The sequence below is a fragment of the Meleagris gallopavo genome, chromosome 21, assembly GCF_905368555.1.
Source record: "Meleagris gallopavo chromosome 21, MGAL_WU_HG_1.1, whole genome shotgun sequence".
Classification (NCBI taxonomy): Eukaryota; Metazoa; Chordata; class Aves; order Galliformes; family Phasianidae; genus Meleagris; species Meleagris gallopavo.
The window spans coordinates 3,351,671-3,369,026 of record NC_139424.1 but is presented as its reverse complement, the minus strand read 5'-3'; the positions used below and the strand labels follow the sequence as shown (position 1 = coordinate 3,369,026).

The 17,356-nt window shown below is 44.4% G+C and overlaps 1 protein-coding gene across 7 annotated transcripts in view; it reads right to left on the bottom strand.

Moving 5' to 3' along the window:
* The window catches only part of CAMKK1 (calcium/calmodulin dependent protein kinase kinase 1), an 86,798-nt gene that overhangs the window by 5,249 nt on the left and 64,193 nt on the right, over positions 1–17,356 (bottom strand). For 6 of the 7 annotated variants that reach the window (XM_085240960.1, XM_085240958.1, XM_085240957.1 and 3 more), the window contains 7 exons: positions 10,191–10,390; positions 9,386–9,439; positions 8,744–8,817; positions 5,045–5,132; positions 4,125–4,253; positions 3,626–3,729; positions 1,097–1,144 (listed from right to left, as the gene is read on the bottom strand). In XM_085240960.1, coding sequence (XP_085097086.1) covers positions 1,097–1,144; positions 3,626–3,729; positions 4,125–4,253; positions 5,045–5,132; positions 8,744–8,817; positions 9,386–9,439; positions 10,191–10,390 — 697 coding nt within the window. The remainder of the gene's footprint in view (positions 1–1,096; positions 1,145–3,625; positions 3,730–4,124; positions 4,254–5,044; positions 5,133–8,743; positions 8,818–9,385; positions 9,440–10,190; positions 10,391–17,356) is intronic. The other variant, XM_085240962.1, reaches the window with a different exon arrangement.

Below are 17,356 nucleotides of genomic sequence, written 5' to 3'. Positions count from 1 at the left end.
GCAGCACAAAGCAAGCTGACACAACGTCCGCACAGTGCTATGAATGTTCACTCAACTCAGTTTGTATGCATGGCAGCAGAGATCGAGGTGTTCATGCTCTGCATGGGAGCCAGGGCTCATGCTGTGAGGCCTGAGGCTGAACGTGAGTCTCCACTAAATATCTCTTTTAAAGAAATAAGACTATTCCTGCTGTATTCTTAAACCACGTGTAAGTAAAGCCCAAACTGAACTATTATCCAGATTGCATTGCTGTTAACCAGTGCAACCACAAAAGTATCACAGCCACTAAGTGTTTATATGAGCCTGTGTGTCCATCAAGAGCCTCACAGCACTTCCAGCCTAAACATCTGCAGTACAGAACAGCAAAGGAGTGGGAAAACCTACAGGGAGCTAAATGAGAGCATACACGCTCCTGGGAAATGCTTATCACCTTCCCAGTGCCCACTGAGTCAACTGTTAAACACCAAAGTTCTGCCCTCATTTGGGCTGCTGATGTCCTATTCCTCTCTTCCAAGAACACAAGGATGCTGTGAGGGAGAAGAGAGGCAGGGAAGTTTGGATTTCTGCTTGTTTACAGAAAACCATAACCAAAAGAGTGCCCTTCCATCACTTGGAAGTGGTTTTCTATGAACCCTAAGCACTGCTGCTGAGCCGAGGGAGGCTGCGTGTGAACCTTAGGTTAACTGAGGTGCAGCAGCTGCAGAATTCCTTCTGGGCCTAAGCAGCTCCTCATCAGGACATTTTAGGTTCCTCTAGCTGGAGGCTGCTTCTTCAAGCCATGTCAGATGCAAAGGACCACAGCTGTGCTGTGCTTTCACTTCTGAAACAAGTCTTGAATGAAAAAAGACCATGCCTCATGAGCAAGGCTTCTTTCATCCCTTCCTCCCAGAAGAAGGAAACACAAAAGAATGATGAATAGTAGCAATGGAAAAGTATATATAAACATTAGTGTCACACATACAGAGAATTACTGCAGTAAAATTGCTCCTATAGGAAGGGAGGATGGAGCAGAATGCTGTCACTACTGCACAAGTCACACAGGCTGAGGGGGGAGACATTTCTACAGCACCCAGGGGAAATATAAACACCAAATTACCTTAAAGATGGATGCAAATATATAGATGTGTTTAGGAGGAATCTGTCCCTGAGAGCAAAACAGTGAGACAAAGGAAGAAAGTGATCATGAAGACAGTGACAGCAGGCAAACAAGCTTGTATTTCTGTACCTAACAAGCCTAGCAAGCAGAATGAAATGGACACAGCATCAGTCAAGTCTACTTGCAGCCCAAAGGAGAGATGAGGATGAGCACTGCCAGTGCTGACATAAACCCACTTCAGCTCCTACCTCTGCCAAAAGCCCCTGGCTGCTTCCAACACACTGCTGACAGCCATAAGCACTTACCTGGGCCTCTCTATTTGGCATTGTGAGGGGAGGGTTAACATCCTGCCATGGTCACGGAGTTAGCAGCATGTACCATGGGTGATGCACTGATAGCTCAGTGCAGGCAGAGCCATGTGAGCACAGGGTCTGTCACTACAGGATCCTCCTGAGGGTGAGTCCTTGTCAGAAGAAAATCCCACACCACATTTGTTGATTTTGTTCTCAGTCAGACTGTGAGAACACCTACCTGCACTGTGGGGCACAGCTCTTCCATGAGACAAACAACTCTTTAGAATGAGAATTAATATAGCTTTTGGTTGGGCTTGGCTCTGTTCTGACAGAATCTACGTTACCTGTCTGAAATCTTCCTGACTGAAGAAACTGATGCTGAACACCAGCAGAGACCAAGGCAGTGTTTTAAGTAGAAATGCCAGGCAAATGTAAACCCAGTCTGTAGCTGTTCCCTTGTTAAAGATGATGCTGAAAACACAGCTGGCCTAAGCTATCTCTGCAGTGTATTTTTGAGCAGCCCCACGGCAGCAAGCCCCAGGACTTTCTCAGCACAAAGCCCTCACAGAGCAGGTACCTCCGTGCTGCTTTGGGAGAAGCTATTCCTGGTGTGAGACTTGGATCAGCTGTCAGCCACATTTCCCTCCTGGCTTGCTCAGTTCCACCCTACATGCACAGAAAGGCCCTAAGGACAGTGACAGCTCTCTCAAAGCAGGGCAGGCTGCTTAAATAGAGACTGATTCCCCATACTGCCACGTGTCATCAATAGCAGCAGCAGCCATAATGGGAAAGTAAATTGGGTCTGTCAAAACACGGCAATTAATTTGATAGGTAGTAGTTGCAATAAATGTGCATAATAAAATGTGGTGAAACCAGTGCTGACTCAATTAGGAGAAATCTAGAGCAAGCAGAAGAAATATGGCAAATACTAACAGAAACCCAGAACTTAGCTTTGAACAATGAACAATTGGCTTAAAAAAAAAAAAAAAGCCTCTGCAACTGGAAAGATTAAGAAATGATTGGTGTGTCTTCTGCAGATACTATTAGCAAGAGAGCTGAACCTGGCCATGGTCTGCAGGGTCTGCAAGGCCTGATGAACCACTGCAACTTCTGGGGGGTCCTGTATGAAAGGCAGAGCCAGAGGTGACTGCCTGCCTCGGTTTGTGCTGCCAGGACACTCAGCCCCAGGTACCCATGGGGTTAAAGTGACAGACAGCAGCTCTCACACAGCTTGTAGGTGTGCATGGGAGAGGCAGGCATTGCAAAAGAAATAGTTTTTTCATTTTAATTCCCTTCTGACTCCCTGGTGAATGTGCCTGCCATTCCAACAGCTGCCTTTTTAACTTGTGTTATTAAACAAAGTAATACACAAGAGTGTGGAGAGGACTGAGTCTTCTAGGTCTAAGCAGAGCTAAAGTAGCCTTCCCTTCTGCCAGCACTAATTTAAAAACTACTTCAAATCACTAATGCCTTACTGGCATCCTCTAAAGAAACAAAAGCTACTGCAAACACAAAAGACCTCCTCATATTGCAAAGACTTCTGCCCATGCAATTTCTGCACATAACGTTTCCAAAACCAGAGCCTAGCATGCTGTTTACACAAAATACAGAGATCAGGAAGAAATCAGGGAAAATTCAGTTAGAAGATTTACTGTTTCCTCCTCTGAATTCCAAAAAGTGAGCCGTTCAGCTGGCTCCTTTCTCTTCTTAAGTGAAAAAGCCATGTCCACGTGCTCTCTGCCTATACAACTTCATGGTGCCTGCCAGTTCAGACACCCAGACTTGGACACCAGACAAACATATCATTTCATTTCTAGCTTATAAAACACAAAAGCTGCTCATCTGACACCTTTTTCATTATCCAGGAAAAGGAAAGAAGACTAAAGCACTCAACAGATACCCTTATTTTAGTCCTCCTATCTCCAATGAATCTTTGATCACAGCATACTACAAACTAACAGGTTAAAAAACCAGGCCAAGCTTAGTACCTTAAGTGTGTTTAGGCCAAACCACCTTAGAGAAAGAACTCCATCTATAAGGAGCCTTCAAGCTTGTTTTACTGCATTGTATTTTAATCCTGGAGGACCTGAAGCAGAATTCAGCCTCAATATTTGAGGCAAAAGTGAGTTTTGTCCTTAAACGATAGGGAAAATATTTGTAAATGGCTTCCCTTGTCTCTTCTGTGCACTTTTACACTGCACACATGGCAGAGCCAGGCAAGGCTGCATATACATACATCAGCAGGTTCCCTGGAGCAGACATGGACCTCTCCTCCCGTCTGGTCTGAACTTCAAATGGATTTCCAAAGGAGCGTTTTCTTAGCATGGCCTTCACTAGGATCTTTGAGGAAGAAAAACAGACTGCTGAGAACATCCCCCTGAAGTTGAAAGGAGTCTAACAACAGCTTCTTTAATAATTCAGCAGACATTTAACAGCATTACATCTAGAGCATGTACCAGCAAAACCCACAAAACAGCCACTTCCAAGCAGTCTCAGCATCATTTGCTTAGGCAGTGAGCTCGGATTCCTGGACACAGACCATTGCTGGCAAGAATCAAAGCACATCTTTGTGCAGCTGACTACTGCCTACTGCTCCTAAGTTTGTAAGAAGGCAGCCTCAGAGCTCTCCTGGGCCAGGAGCACACATGTACCCTCTAAACCTCCTTTACCAGTTGAGAGCTTGAAAGTGTCATGCTCTTGGCTCATTCAAATAAACTGCTGTGGTTTATACATACCACAGCAGGCAAACTTGGGATTGTCTTCACTGAGTTCTTCACTTCCTCCTCTGTAACCTCCACCACAGTACAGTGCTCTTCTTCCAGTGGCAGAGGCTCCTCACCACCCTTGGTTAGCCATGGATGTACCTACATGGGGAGGAACACAGACTGCTCAAAGTCTGCCATGCAAAATCAATGAATGCAACTCCCAAGTACTTCCATTATCATTGGCTGTGGCTTCCTGGGCATAGAGGGAAGGGATGTCACTTTTCTTCTCAAAGTTCAACCTTCCTACCGTCAGCTTTAGCAGAAAATGTGCTGGTGTTGGCCTGAGACAAAGCAGAGAATAGTAGTGTGCCCTCTAAGGATGCTAATGGGTCCCTGAGAAATCTTGCTGATTCAAGGCTTCAGTGAGAGGTGAAAGGAGGACACAAAGCACATGCCAAAACAGAATGAAAGCAAACTCTGCAAAGCACTGTGCTCTGTCAGGACTATTTGTTCTCTGTGTTAATAAGCATCCCCCAAGTAATACTGATAGAAGCAAATATGATGCCTTGAGACCATTGCCACACAAGTACTAGACAAGGAAGGCACTGCCAGCCCCTGTAACACAGGTCTAGCATACACAATAGGCCTCTGCAGCTTACAGTTCCCATGACAATGTTGATTCCACTGGGGAATCGCTGAAGATCAGCCAGCTTTTGAGTAATTTTAATTTAAATAAGTAAACAAGAGAGCTTTTGTCAATACTCCCCAAGCAAGCAGCAGCAATAGAACACTGCAAAATGAGCACTCTCCCTTTCTGTGTCAGTTTGCCAGAAAAAGCTCACAAAACAAATATTAGGAACAGCTCTGCCCCATTAGGAGGTATCAAAGGAACAAAAAAAAAAATAAAAATCAGTTGAGACAAAAGACTGCAATATCAATGCTCAATTTACCTTAATTTCAGGGACTGTTATCCTTGTTTCTGGATTTTTATCAAGCATGCGTAAGATCAGCTCCTTGAGCTCATCACTTATCTGTAATCTGAGTAAAGAAAACAAGAGAACTGTCAGTGCTCAAGGCACGCGTTCTCCCTCCTGCAGTTACTTGTTAGAAAAACTGCTTGAAAGGTATTTTCTCTGCAAACCAGCTAGAAAAAGGAAGATTTAGTTTTCTTGGTTCCTTCTCAGACATTATGGTCACTGCTAAGACATTTAGTTACACTCTTCTGCCAACTAACACAGCTATGCATTTCTTACCTGTACAGCTCAGCCCCAGGACACTGAAAGGAGGGAAGGAACAGATGTGACTAAGAGATGGAAATATATCTGACTTCTTAGCACTGTTTCTAAGACTAAATGATAAGACTGCCTGAACCCAGAAGCCACTCCATTCTCATTAAGCCCTTGGTCCTGCTGGCCCTCCCATCTCTAGTCTGAAGACTTCAGTGACTTCTGTTGCTAATGATGTAAGCCATATCTTTAAGAACACACTTGATCTATATGATCAAAAAGTGGTACTGAAATAAAATGTCTCATATGACACAACTGCATTAGGTTCTTGAAAAGCTGTATCACAACTGCCTTCCAATGAAGTGCATAGCTGCACGGAGATGGATTTGGCAGCATAAAATGTCACTTGCCAGCAGGGCTGGATTTCAATGCTAGAATCAGATTCAAAACCCTGATGAGAACCAGGTACTGTGCCCACCTCCTCTGCACCCTCCCAAAAAAGAAGGAATAATCATAAAACTACACGAAGACCAAATCATAATAAGGGATATTTTAGTTTGATGAAATCATAGCTGCTGTTCAATAATTTATGAGTACTTTACGTGCATTTAGGTTATGGGATCTTTCACAAACAACCACAAGAAAACACCGGGGAAGGGGCAGCAGGTGAGTGCAATTCAGAGTGAACATCAAGTATCTACAGTGAACAGGCAATATAGCCCAGAAATGGGGAATAGCAGGAGTTCACAGAGACTTCCCATGTCCAAGGCTGCACTTCAGGTGATGTTTTAGGTGGGAATGGGAAGAACTGTGCTGTTCTTGAGATGAGATCCAGACACAGAGGAGCAGCTATGGAGAGCAAAAGAGCATTCAGCAGGTCAAAATAAATAGACTCCTAAAGGAGGAGCACTCTGAGACAGAAGTGCAGCGGTGTTTGTAAAATATTTAACATCAGATCTGTGCCAAACTAGCAACACGTTAACTTAAAATACAAGATATAGACTAAATAACCACCTAACATTTCTGGCACCACACTGATTTCTACACAGGATGAATGCTATAAGGAAAAGCCCTGCAAACAAGACTGCAAAGCTCCTAGTGAGTTATAACCAGGTAACTGACTGCCTTACCCTGCCTCTGTTTTCCCTTCTCTCTATTCTACCAGGGTTCATCTTGTACCCCATGTCATTTCTCACTTGAGAAGTCTGTGCTATCTGCAATTTCTCATGGTCACAGCACTGTAACAGCTTTCAGGAAAACACCAAGCATCACAGAGTTCAGCATCTATTTGATGCTGAGGGGTTTGTCAATCCCATACATCATTTTGCAGGGTGCCCACAGGCAGCAAGGTCAGGGGATACTGTCCTGAAATTCAGCTCTTTACCAGGAAGAGCTATGCAGAGCTTCTGGCTCTCTTAGCATGTGCCTGACCAGAAACTCCTCCAGTGTGCTTTTTAGCCACGTCAGGATCACCAGGGTGCAAGCTGTAGCTAGCCTTGTTCATCTCATGTCATGCCAAGGACTGAACGACGTGAACAAGAACACTGGAGTGATAAATATTTATCCTAGCATCTCTAAGGGAAGGGAAGGGACGGCATGGGTACAGTCAGCTTCAAAGGTTGTCAGGAAACAGGCAATGAACTTCCACGGACTGTCTGCACAAAGGAATGCATCTTTTGTAGCCATGGTGAAATAAATTGAAACCAAAATATTCCTGACTGTAACGAGTTGCTAATTCCTTGGGAGGTCAGTGTGGACTCAGCCCAGTGAATTCCAGCTTTGTGTCTTTGTTATTGATTTCATCTAACAGGTAGATGCAGTTTAGACAGATGTCAACACCCAGCAGCTCTACTTATCCAACAGCCTACTGAGGGGTACAGCTTTTTGTTAGATCGAGAGACCAGGTGACTGAGAAGTCCAAATAAACTGCAGAGCTGCATTACTGCTGGAGGAAATGTCTGAATGAAGAAAATGTTCTTAGCACAACCCAGTTAGCCCGTTAAATGTTAATAACTTACTGCAGAGACAGATGGGAACAGTCACTTGTAAGCTGACTGCTAACCCAAATATATGGTGGCTGAGAGGACAGGCATTCTGCCAGAACCTAAGCAAGCAGAGAGACTAGAGAGAAACAAACAATTTATTTTTATTTTTTGCTGCAGTGCTGTTACAGACCAAGCCCTGCATCAACTACAGAACAATAGGTGGGAACACAGCAATGTAGCACGAATGGTCAGCCTTTGTGCTCTCAGTGCCTGAAGCCCTGTTATGTGCCAAATCTCACCGACCATCAGAACTATCCCATACCAGTGACTGGGGCCTGTGTTTGACACCAAACAAGTGCTTAGGTCTTTAGGAGCAGAGGTGTGCCCCACGCAGTCCTCCGTGTGGCTCCATCAGCCCAAGTAGAGATTGCTTCATCTGAGCTATCTGCAGCGGCTGTGCTTCAGTCAGTGAGAGGTAATTAACACAGCCAGTGGAGTCTGGGTTATGAGTCATCCTATCTAAAGCAGATTTCTAAAATAGGACATTCTAAGTACCCATTTCTCTTCGCGGACTCAAAAGGAAGCCTGGGATTGCTGAAGCAGGGGCCCAGCCCCTCACTGTGAACGTCTAAAAATTCAGTGAGTATATCACAAATAATGTAACAGTGGATATCTGTACATTATCTGGGGTTGTCTGGCAATCTCTCTCCCTTCCTCTCTAATAACTTTATGTTAGTACTTTATATTAGATTTTTAATTTCCTCATCCTTGTTTTGAATCAAGTAATTTTATTTCTAAAAAAACTCATGCTTTTTGTAACCAGGAACAAGAAGAGAGACCCCAAAAAAGTCCGTGTTTGCCAGCATACAAGACAAATCCACATTTTCTTAGATTGCATTAGATAAGGCAGGTTTGGGACTCTGCAGGTTGTGGGACAAGTACCCTCCAGAAGACATTTCCCAGCTCCAAGGTAGATCTGTGTAAGCTGTGGGTGTTTACTCAGACCAGGTCCAAGGTCTGAGTATTATTATAATTAATAAATTACTATAGAAAACCAACATACTAAATCTTTCCAGTATTAGCCAGATGGCAGAAGTACAAAACTTCAATGAATCCCAGCTTCCAGCATCTTCACTCAAGTAAGCTGAGGCAGAACTCCATGGACCCATAATTAAATCCCCCTATTTACACCAAAAGTCTCAAGAGCAATTGCCTTTGGTTTTCATCTACACAATGTACAAACAGAAGCAGCAAAGGCAGCTGCAATGCTTTTACAGCAATGCTGGCACAACACTCATATGAAGGACCCAGGGGAACGCAAAGAACCTCATCTGCCTCTGTCCATCCCTCCATGGTGATCCACCAGCACTTATACTGCACAGCGAGCAATGCCAAAGACTGATCTTTACTTTACAGTAGCTGAGTAAAGTTTACTTACTCTTCTGGGAACTCCACAGGCTTGTTCTTGATCTTGTTATGAAGACCCAGAATATATTCATCTATAAAAGGACACTGTAAAACAAACAAAGATTTCCCAGTTGTCAAAGATCTTGGCACCGCTTCGGTGTTTGCCATTCATTCAACAGAATGAAACTTCCTGTGTGCATTGTCTGAATTTGATGTGGAAATGGAAGTAAAATCTCCACAAAATAAATCCATTTCTTTAAAATAAGTAATATATAAAGAAGAAAAGCAGAGGGACCAAACAAATACAGAATGTGATTGGGACACCCCTCTCTATCCAGCCTACCATGTGACCATTTTCCTTTTCTCTGTTACGTTTTTCTATCTGGAGCACAGAAATACTGATACTGACTGGCCTGATTCACTGCTTGAAGACCTGTGTGGGAAGCATAATTTAGAGTTAGGTATTATTATTTAAACACCTGTTTTTCCATTCTGAATACAGGGGTCAGCTCTTGAAGTCCCTTCTCATCTGCAGGGTGATTTGGGAAAACAGAAGTCTGTGGAAAGTAGACCTCTGCTTCTAACATTTGCCTTTATTTGGAAAGGAATGAGCGAAAAGACAGGCAGGCAGACACTCTCATACAGGGGCTCCAGCATCTGAAAGCCAGCTTACCTTCCCATAAACAAAGCAGTACAGGGTAATTCCCATGGCCCATACATCAAGTGCCTGAAAGAAAGCAAGTGCAGGCAGTAAATTAGATGCAACACAGAGAATAGAAATGAGCTGGATTTGCCCACTGACTCACAGAACTACTTGCACACATTTAACATTTTGTTTAATTTTACTGCAGTGTCTCTGAAGTTGGGCTCCTAAAGGCATTTATGGCCTTTGTGGGGAATGAGAACTGTGCTGGCTCAGACACCACCACACTTGTCTTTGCTGTGAAGAGCACTGACCAGTGAGCAGTCCTTTCTTCTTACAGAAGATGACAGTTCAAGGCTGAGCCTCAAGGAACCGCTGAACTTCAAGTCTTCTTCCAAGTTTAAAGGAAAAAAGGCAAAAAGCAAAAGCTAGACCCTATTCTAACACCTGCATTACAATATTCATCCACATTCCTCACTTTCAGGGTATCAAGATATGACTTCGGTGCTCAGCAACCCTTTATGAATCTTGATTACTTTGGAAGGAAATGGGGATTTTTGTACTTCCTTGTTAAGCAGGAAAAGGGTCCTGTTGGACTCTACCCTGCCTCCTTGTCTTGGCAGGGGCTTGACAAAAAGTCCATCTACCTCTATACAGAACAACCAACATGAGTTTTGCCTGAACTCAAAATCAGAGCTTTGATTTTACTTGAAAACAATACCAATCTACACCATAATGCCAGAGAGAGCAAAATGCAAAGGATGTAGGTGTGGTGCTCCCCTTTGTGCACTGCCTGTGAGATCCCAGGAGACACTGGCTGTGAGCCACGACCTACCTTTCCACTGAAACTTTTGCCCGTGTCTGAAATGGCCTCTGGTGCCATGAAGGCTGGTGTTCCTGCTGTGCTGGAAAGCTGGGCATCGTTCCCTTCAAACTGATTACTGACTCCAAAATCAGCAATTTTGACATGTCCATCATCTCCTAACAGCAAATTGGAAGGCTTGATATCTCGGTGAATGATCTTCTGGTAGTGCACTAGAAAAAAAGACATGAATATGGTTTGCCATGATCCACCCAAACAAAAATCTTTCTGCAAAGATGCAAATAAAAGGTGCAGACTCACACATCCTGCTCTGAAAGCAGGAATCTTTCATTACAAGCTATCTATGAAGTAATGTTGCAGCTGCAATAAAGCAATTTCTTGGATACTCAGGAAAGCAGCAGCAGGGAGCTGTAGAAAAATGACTCCTAGGAACGGAGAGAAAATTTAAATCAAAGAACAGCTTTCAGAACATGAAATGTCCCCAAAAGCAGAGCTGTAGAAAATCCAGCAGACTGTATTGAACAGAAGTGGAAATGCTCTAGTTCTTACTGCCTTTCCCAGGAGAACAGGACCCCTGCACCCCACTGCTCCCCCAGCCTCAATTATCATTTTCACATTTGCTTTTGGCATCTCACAGGAAACACGCAATTGGGAGAGGAAAATACTGATCTCATCCTTTCCTGGTTTACAAACCTGGTTAGCACATTGCCACAGAAGCAACCTGTCCTACAGAGCAAATCAGCTTGTGTTTTAGGAGCAGTAATGAACAACTTCCACGTAACCATTCTGCTCTTCCCAAGAAAGCTTTCCAGCAGGCCTTGTCTGAGGAAAGGAAATCACACTTGCAGATATTTTTTCTGCAAGGAGCTCTCCTTAGGTTAAAGCAATGCTGATTGATGTTGTCCTTGGCACATGAAAGAGAGCCTCAAACACATGCAGAGATCTAGGATCACTTCCATATAACTCATCTGGGCAGCACACTGAGGCTGGGTGGGAGAGATTTCAAAGGCATTATGTTAAGCAGTGTGCTGTGGGCAGCTGACTCATTAGCAGCACACATACCCACAGGTAAAGTGAGATGCTCCATTCCCCCAAGAGCTGATCTGGAGTCAGAATAGACAAAAGCCTGATGGAGAGCATTAGTTAAAAGCACTGCTGGTTACATCCTCTTCCAGATGTGCAGCAACTGTGTGGCCATGCTGCGATGTGGGCCAGTTAATGCTGTAACAGCCTGGCTAGACAGTCAGATGAACACTGAAAGCTCTGCGACAACAGTAATTATGAGGAGACATCTGCTATGCAGCAAAGCTGGTGGCAAGCTGACATTTCATTATGGTAATGGAGGTAGAGCAAAAAAAGAAAGTGGGGAGAGGGGAAGTGATGTTTCCCTTCAGGAAATGATTAGATGCCCTTCACGTACATGACTGGGTGAAGGCTGCTGAACAATATGCCTGATCCTACAGAGCTGAGATTCCCAAAACCTCTACAAAAATACAGGCTACAAAAACGTGCAGACCATCCCCAGAGCTAAGCCTGAAAACAGAGGGACCTGCACTAGGGTACTCTGGGCTCTTTATTATTTTTTCCCCATACTATTTATTTCATAAAACGCATTCCCTGCCTTTGAGCAATTGAATGAAAGTAGAAGAGAAATGTGGTTTGTTTGCCAGTTGCTCTGTTTGTTCAGTGCCCACATCAGCCTGGTGCTGTGTGTCTGAGCACTGCAGCAATGACTGCTGAACAAAGAAGTTGAAAACACCCTTTGCGAAAAAGTAGTCCAACACCAGAGTCAATGAACATTTGTGCCTCACAGACCAGAACATCCACTCTTGACATGAGCATTAGGAACAGTGACAGTCTATGACCTAGACTGCTTAGAGGAGAAAGTCAGCACAAGTGCCTCTGGGGCAGCAAAGCACAGGCTGTGCTTTCAAAAGTGAGACTGACACGTCCCAGGGCATTGCAATGTAACGTGTGCCAGGTTTGCCCCTGGCTGACAATTTAAATAGCAGTAAACTGAGATGTGAAGGAAATAAGCACAGAGGGGATGTGGTTGGCCAGGTCAGGAATGGTGGTGCAGGGAGCAGTGCCCAACCCACACACCATGCTGCTTGAAAAACTTATTCTTAAAGCATGTCTTCTGTCTAGCTGCCTTGTGGAGAGGCAACAGTCGTAGAGAGAGGAGGACATGGAACAGAAATCATGCACCAAGCACCAGCTGGTACAAACGACTGAGGTTCCATCACAGCTACAAACAGAAAGAGCTTTAGTTCATGCCTGCCAAGAAATGATCTGGTGTAGAGCTACTAAACTGATGAAGCAACCTAAAATCAGTTTTCTGTTCTGAAGAAATGCCGTTCTTAAAGACCTTGGTGCTTTACAGCAGGGCTGGCTGGAGGCTGGCCAGCTATACAGTGGGATGCTCCAGCAGCGACACAGGCACCGCTGCAGTGCAACACAAAAAGAGCCCGGGGACAGGGCTGTCTTGTAGGACAAGTATGTATTAAACCAGTGTGATCTGCATTTCCAGTAGAATATGCAGAGGAAAAGATGGTGTTATCCTTGTAGAACTCTAAAGGGAGAGCTAAGCATCTCAGAAATAAAAGCCAACCACTAGTAATACCCTCTAGATTGCTAATGACTGTACAGAAGGGACAACACACAACTCACTGAGCCATCTCTAAGCAGGTGACAGCCAAAGTCAGCCAAAAGGGAGTAAAAAGCAGCCACCAGCACAAATTAACTCACATTTCATCACCCTCAAGTGTCCGAGAGCAAGAAACACACAAAACACAGCAATTCCCACGCATATGGATTTGTCTGTATCCTTCCCAGGGTTAAAACTGAAGCAGAGCTGGCCAAAGCAGATCGCTTAACTGAAGCTGCTTCAGCAAACTGATGAAATGGTTTCCCTCGTTGCTGTTATCTGGAAATGATTCTGCTCTTAAGAGTAGAGGTCAGCAGCTCACTGTAACAACTCCTCTGTGCTCCAAGATGCTCTGCACTTTCTTTGTTGACAGGACTAATTAAAAAAAAGAAAAAAAAATCGATACCAATTCATAATGAAAATGGAACAATGTAAGATATCACAGAGCCCTTAGGAGAAAGTCTGATTCCGGAGAGCTCCATTAAATTTGGTTTTATTAGAGACATGCTTCACTTTCATGGAAAGGTAATGGTATTTCAGGCCAATCTGCATCTGAATAACAATCCCATGAATTTGTAGAACATTTCTGAGGCACAGTTCCCAAAATGCATCAGAAATAGCTGTTTGCTAAACCTCACAGCTGCCCCATGAATACAGTAGGCATGAAAACTAAGGGTGCACACGCTGCATTTCCATCACAACCTGTGTTTGAAAGCCTGGCCAGGCACATCCAAAATTGGACTCTGTGAAATCCTGGTTGTCTTCTGCCATCCAGATCACTCCAAGCCTTCAAAACAGTCCGGGTGCTGACTCTCCAAGGGATGAATTTGTACTTCCAGCTTACAAAACATGCCCAGTTAGGACAATGTTTTGGTACACACTGAACATCATCTCCATGAAAAGCCAGTGGGTGTTGTGGGAAGGGCATTAAAGGAAAGCACAGGCTTACATTACACTGCCTCTGAACATCAGAGCCAAATGACTTTAACAAAATCTTGTAGAAAGCCAATCCTACAAGTGTTATCACTGCAATAATAAGCACATTGTCCCCAGAAAGCTCTCACCCCTCAACTGTACCCTTGCCTCTCAGGAAGGTGTGGGTCTGGGAGCATTGCAACTGCAACCTGCACTGTGTGGGTTAGCACTGCACTGAAAAGCAATGATCAGGCAGGGCACTGCAGTGGATGGGGGTGGAGAAAGAGGCAGATTTGGGTGAGCATCTCTGCTGCTAGGCCAGCTGGCTCCTCTCTGTGTGAGCAGCACATGGCCCTGCCTGGGCCCCTCCACAGGTCTCCTGCAGCTCTGCCACCCTGCTCCACCACCACTTGTTAGCAAAGCCCTGCTGAGCAAATCACTTATTTCTGTTCAGACCTTTGCTGTCTTCAGGAGGACAAACTAGCCTTTTTCCCCACAGCATGCAACCATGATGCCTTTTCAAAAATGCTCCTCAATTCATATACCATGGGTTATGCAGGGTTTAAGTAGGCTTTCCTCTTCAGAAGCAAATGCCTGGGAAATGTCTGCCTATGTTAACAGCCAGTGAAAACCAAGAAGGAACTGAGAGCAGTGCTAGGAAAAGAAAAATGAGGGATTGTTCCCTAGCCTTTTTTAAAAAAGGGTGTCTTTTACTGCATAGCCTTCTGGAAACCTCAGAGCTCCAGCAGATTAATACCAACTTGCTAAAAGCCCATTTAAAAGCTGCATATATAAAATTTTCACAATGCACTAACACATCCTGCTATTTACTGAGGCTGATGTTGAATTATACTTGATTAAAAACAGAGTCCCATTCCCATTCAAGGGCAAAAGCAATCCATATGGTGCTACTGCAGAGTCTGTTTAGTATTACTTTCACATTACCCCCGTAGCAAAGAAATGATTTAACGCTCTCCCAAGGAAGCTGCTGCACCACCATCCAGAGCTTAAAAGAGAGGCTGCTCTTTGAAGCAAGCCTCCCCACTGATCTGCAGAGCACTTAGAGTGAGCCAGAGGAAATGGATGCAGTGCACTGTACAACAGAATCACCTCCCATCCCATGCTTAGCTCATTCCAGGGGTACTGTTCAGTGGCTGGGGTAAGGATCCCAGGCTGATTTTCCCAGCTCTGTTCACTACCTTGACGCTGTTCTTCTACTGCATCCAACGAACCTCATCCACTGGAATATGCAGCTGGACAAGCCCTCTCAGAAGAGCCTGGTGAAGAGATGGGAGTTCAGCTTCCTTACTGGTTTGCGGTAGAGATGCTCAACCTTTTTAGCCAGGACAGCAGTGTTACAGAATAACTCAGGCCCAAGGCTGCCTTCTACACCTGCCATCCAAACCACATGAGCACAGCACAGTCACAGACGACACTTAAAGAATGGCTTCCTGCTGTGGCTACACGTGTGGCAACGTTCAAGGGACCACTGGCAAAGTTGGGAATGGGATGCATACTGCAAGTTCTGCTAAAATGACCTGCAGAGCCTGTGCTCAGGGCTGCTTCCTGCCTCCAGAACAACTGCTTACATAACTCCTCAAATAAAACAAAAATCAAACTGCTCGATCTTTCATAAAAGGTTCTTATGCATCTCTCTGATCTACCCCATCAGATAATTACTCTTACATACAGTACTCTTTGTTCATTTATCAGCAACACACACAACTACATTAAAGAAAGCCACAAGAGAGCACACAACAGGCTGGGAGCTCATTCAGTCCCCACCATGGACTTGTGTTCAAGTCCGGCTGCATCATGTCAGCATGAGGCCTGAGGAAAGCACATCTGCCATGAGCCAGAAGAGCCCAAAGCCATCTGTGTCACTGACACTGGACAGCCTCCACCCCTGGCTTACAACACAGTCAATATTCTTCAGAAGAGACAAGCCTGTGTTGACTTTGTTGATTTATTTGCTTATCTTTTAAGATAATGGAGACTATATTCACATATTGATGATTGAACAGATTAAGTCTTATCTCAGGAAAGCCAGCCTTTGATCAGCATATCAGGTACTTTGTTACTGCTCCAGTTTAGCACACTGGGATTCCAAGCTCCACTGGCACTTGTACAGGTAGAGAAGTGATTCTGTAAAGGTAACTTCCCAATGCCTTTAGCAGTGTATCACAACTTTCCTTTGAGCTCAACAGTTTATGCAGATGAGCTCAGCATTCCTCTGCACAGGGAACCAGAATTGCTACCCTTAGCCTCCCTAAAAAACTGCAATAGGGAAATCATGCATTTTCTGTGGAGAATGCAGGAAAAAAGTGTTTTTTTCCTTTGTCACACTGACAATTCTTTCAGCTTCTCATGAGCCAGAAGGGATACCAAGTTTGCAGGTACACAGCAGAAGGGACGGCCTCTGTGTTTCATCCAGACTGTACATGTCAGCAGGGTTTTCTCTTGGGTCAAGCTCGTGCTTGCTCTGTGCTAAGTGACTGCTCCTGGCTACTGTCAGAGCTAAGCTACCTGCTCAGACAGCCCTTTCACTTGCTTACTCTTACACATTATTTAAGCTCTTACTAAACAAAACCACTTAAGCTCTTACTAAACAAATCCACTCCTGTTCCAATCCTAACCAGCACCTGCCTGGCATATCCCTCCTGCTTTTTTATGTGTTAGACTTCCTCATAACTCTCCTGCAGCTTCCACCACTGGGGGAGAGTTTCAGGTATCTGTTCATTGTATTGAACCAATTGTCAGGTCACAAGAAAAACATCCCTTACCAACAGCAATGGAAGAAAACCCTCCCTTCACCCGATACTGATTTCCACTGTTTATCTGCCAAAGTGAAATAGCATCATGCCAAACACACCATCACTCAGCAAACCCATTTACTGTGCAATTAGAAACTATCAGTTACCTCTCAGTCAGTGCAGAAGGAAACTTAAATAGTGTCATGAAACCAAACCTGTATTATCTCCACAACCAAGGTATCAGAACAGAACAGTAAATAAGGCACAGCAGAACACCTGCCTTTGTCCAAAAATCCTGCATGTTTTCCTTGGGGGGAAGGAAGCATGATAAGTGTTTTCAGCCACATTTTTAACTCCAAAATACAGTTGTGCTGTCATTAATTAGGCCTGGGGGACTCCACGATTCCTAGCTTTTTCTAACAGATGCTCAAAGGGATGGAAGGACACTTTGCAACAATGACGTAGATAAGGACTCTGTAGCCTCCAAAATACAGCCCTAAATTACAATGCAATAGACATCTTTAAAAGCAGGGGCAGCACAGACAGAGCATGACTGTGCCTGGTCACCCCTTCTGTCAGCTGAAGCCTCCAGGACCAGATTCAAACCTAGATGGAAACTGCTTCCCACACCATGTAAACAGATGCTGGAAATTGACAAAAGCTTAAAAAGGAACTGAACATATTAATGGAAAAAAAAAAAAACCATCAGGGGCTATTAGATTAACAAAAAAAGCCTGTGGCTAAGAAAATGCCTGAGTTACTGACCCTGGAAGCACAGCTAAAACACCTGCCTGGCTGAGTACAGGTCCTGAGTGTTGGGCACCTCAGCTCACTCTGCACAGCTGCTTGGCCCCGCAGAGGAG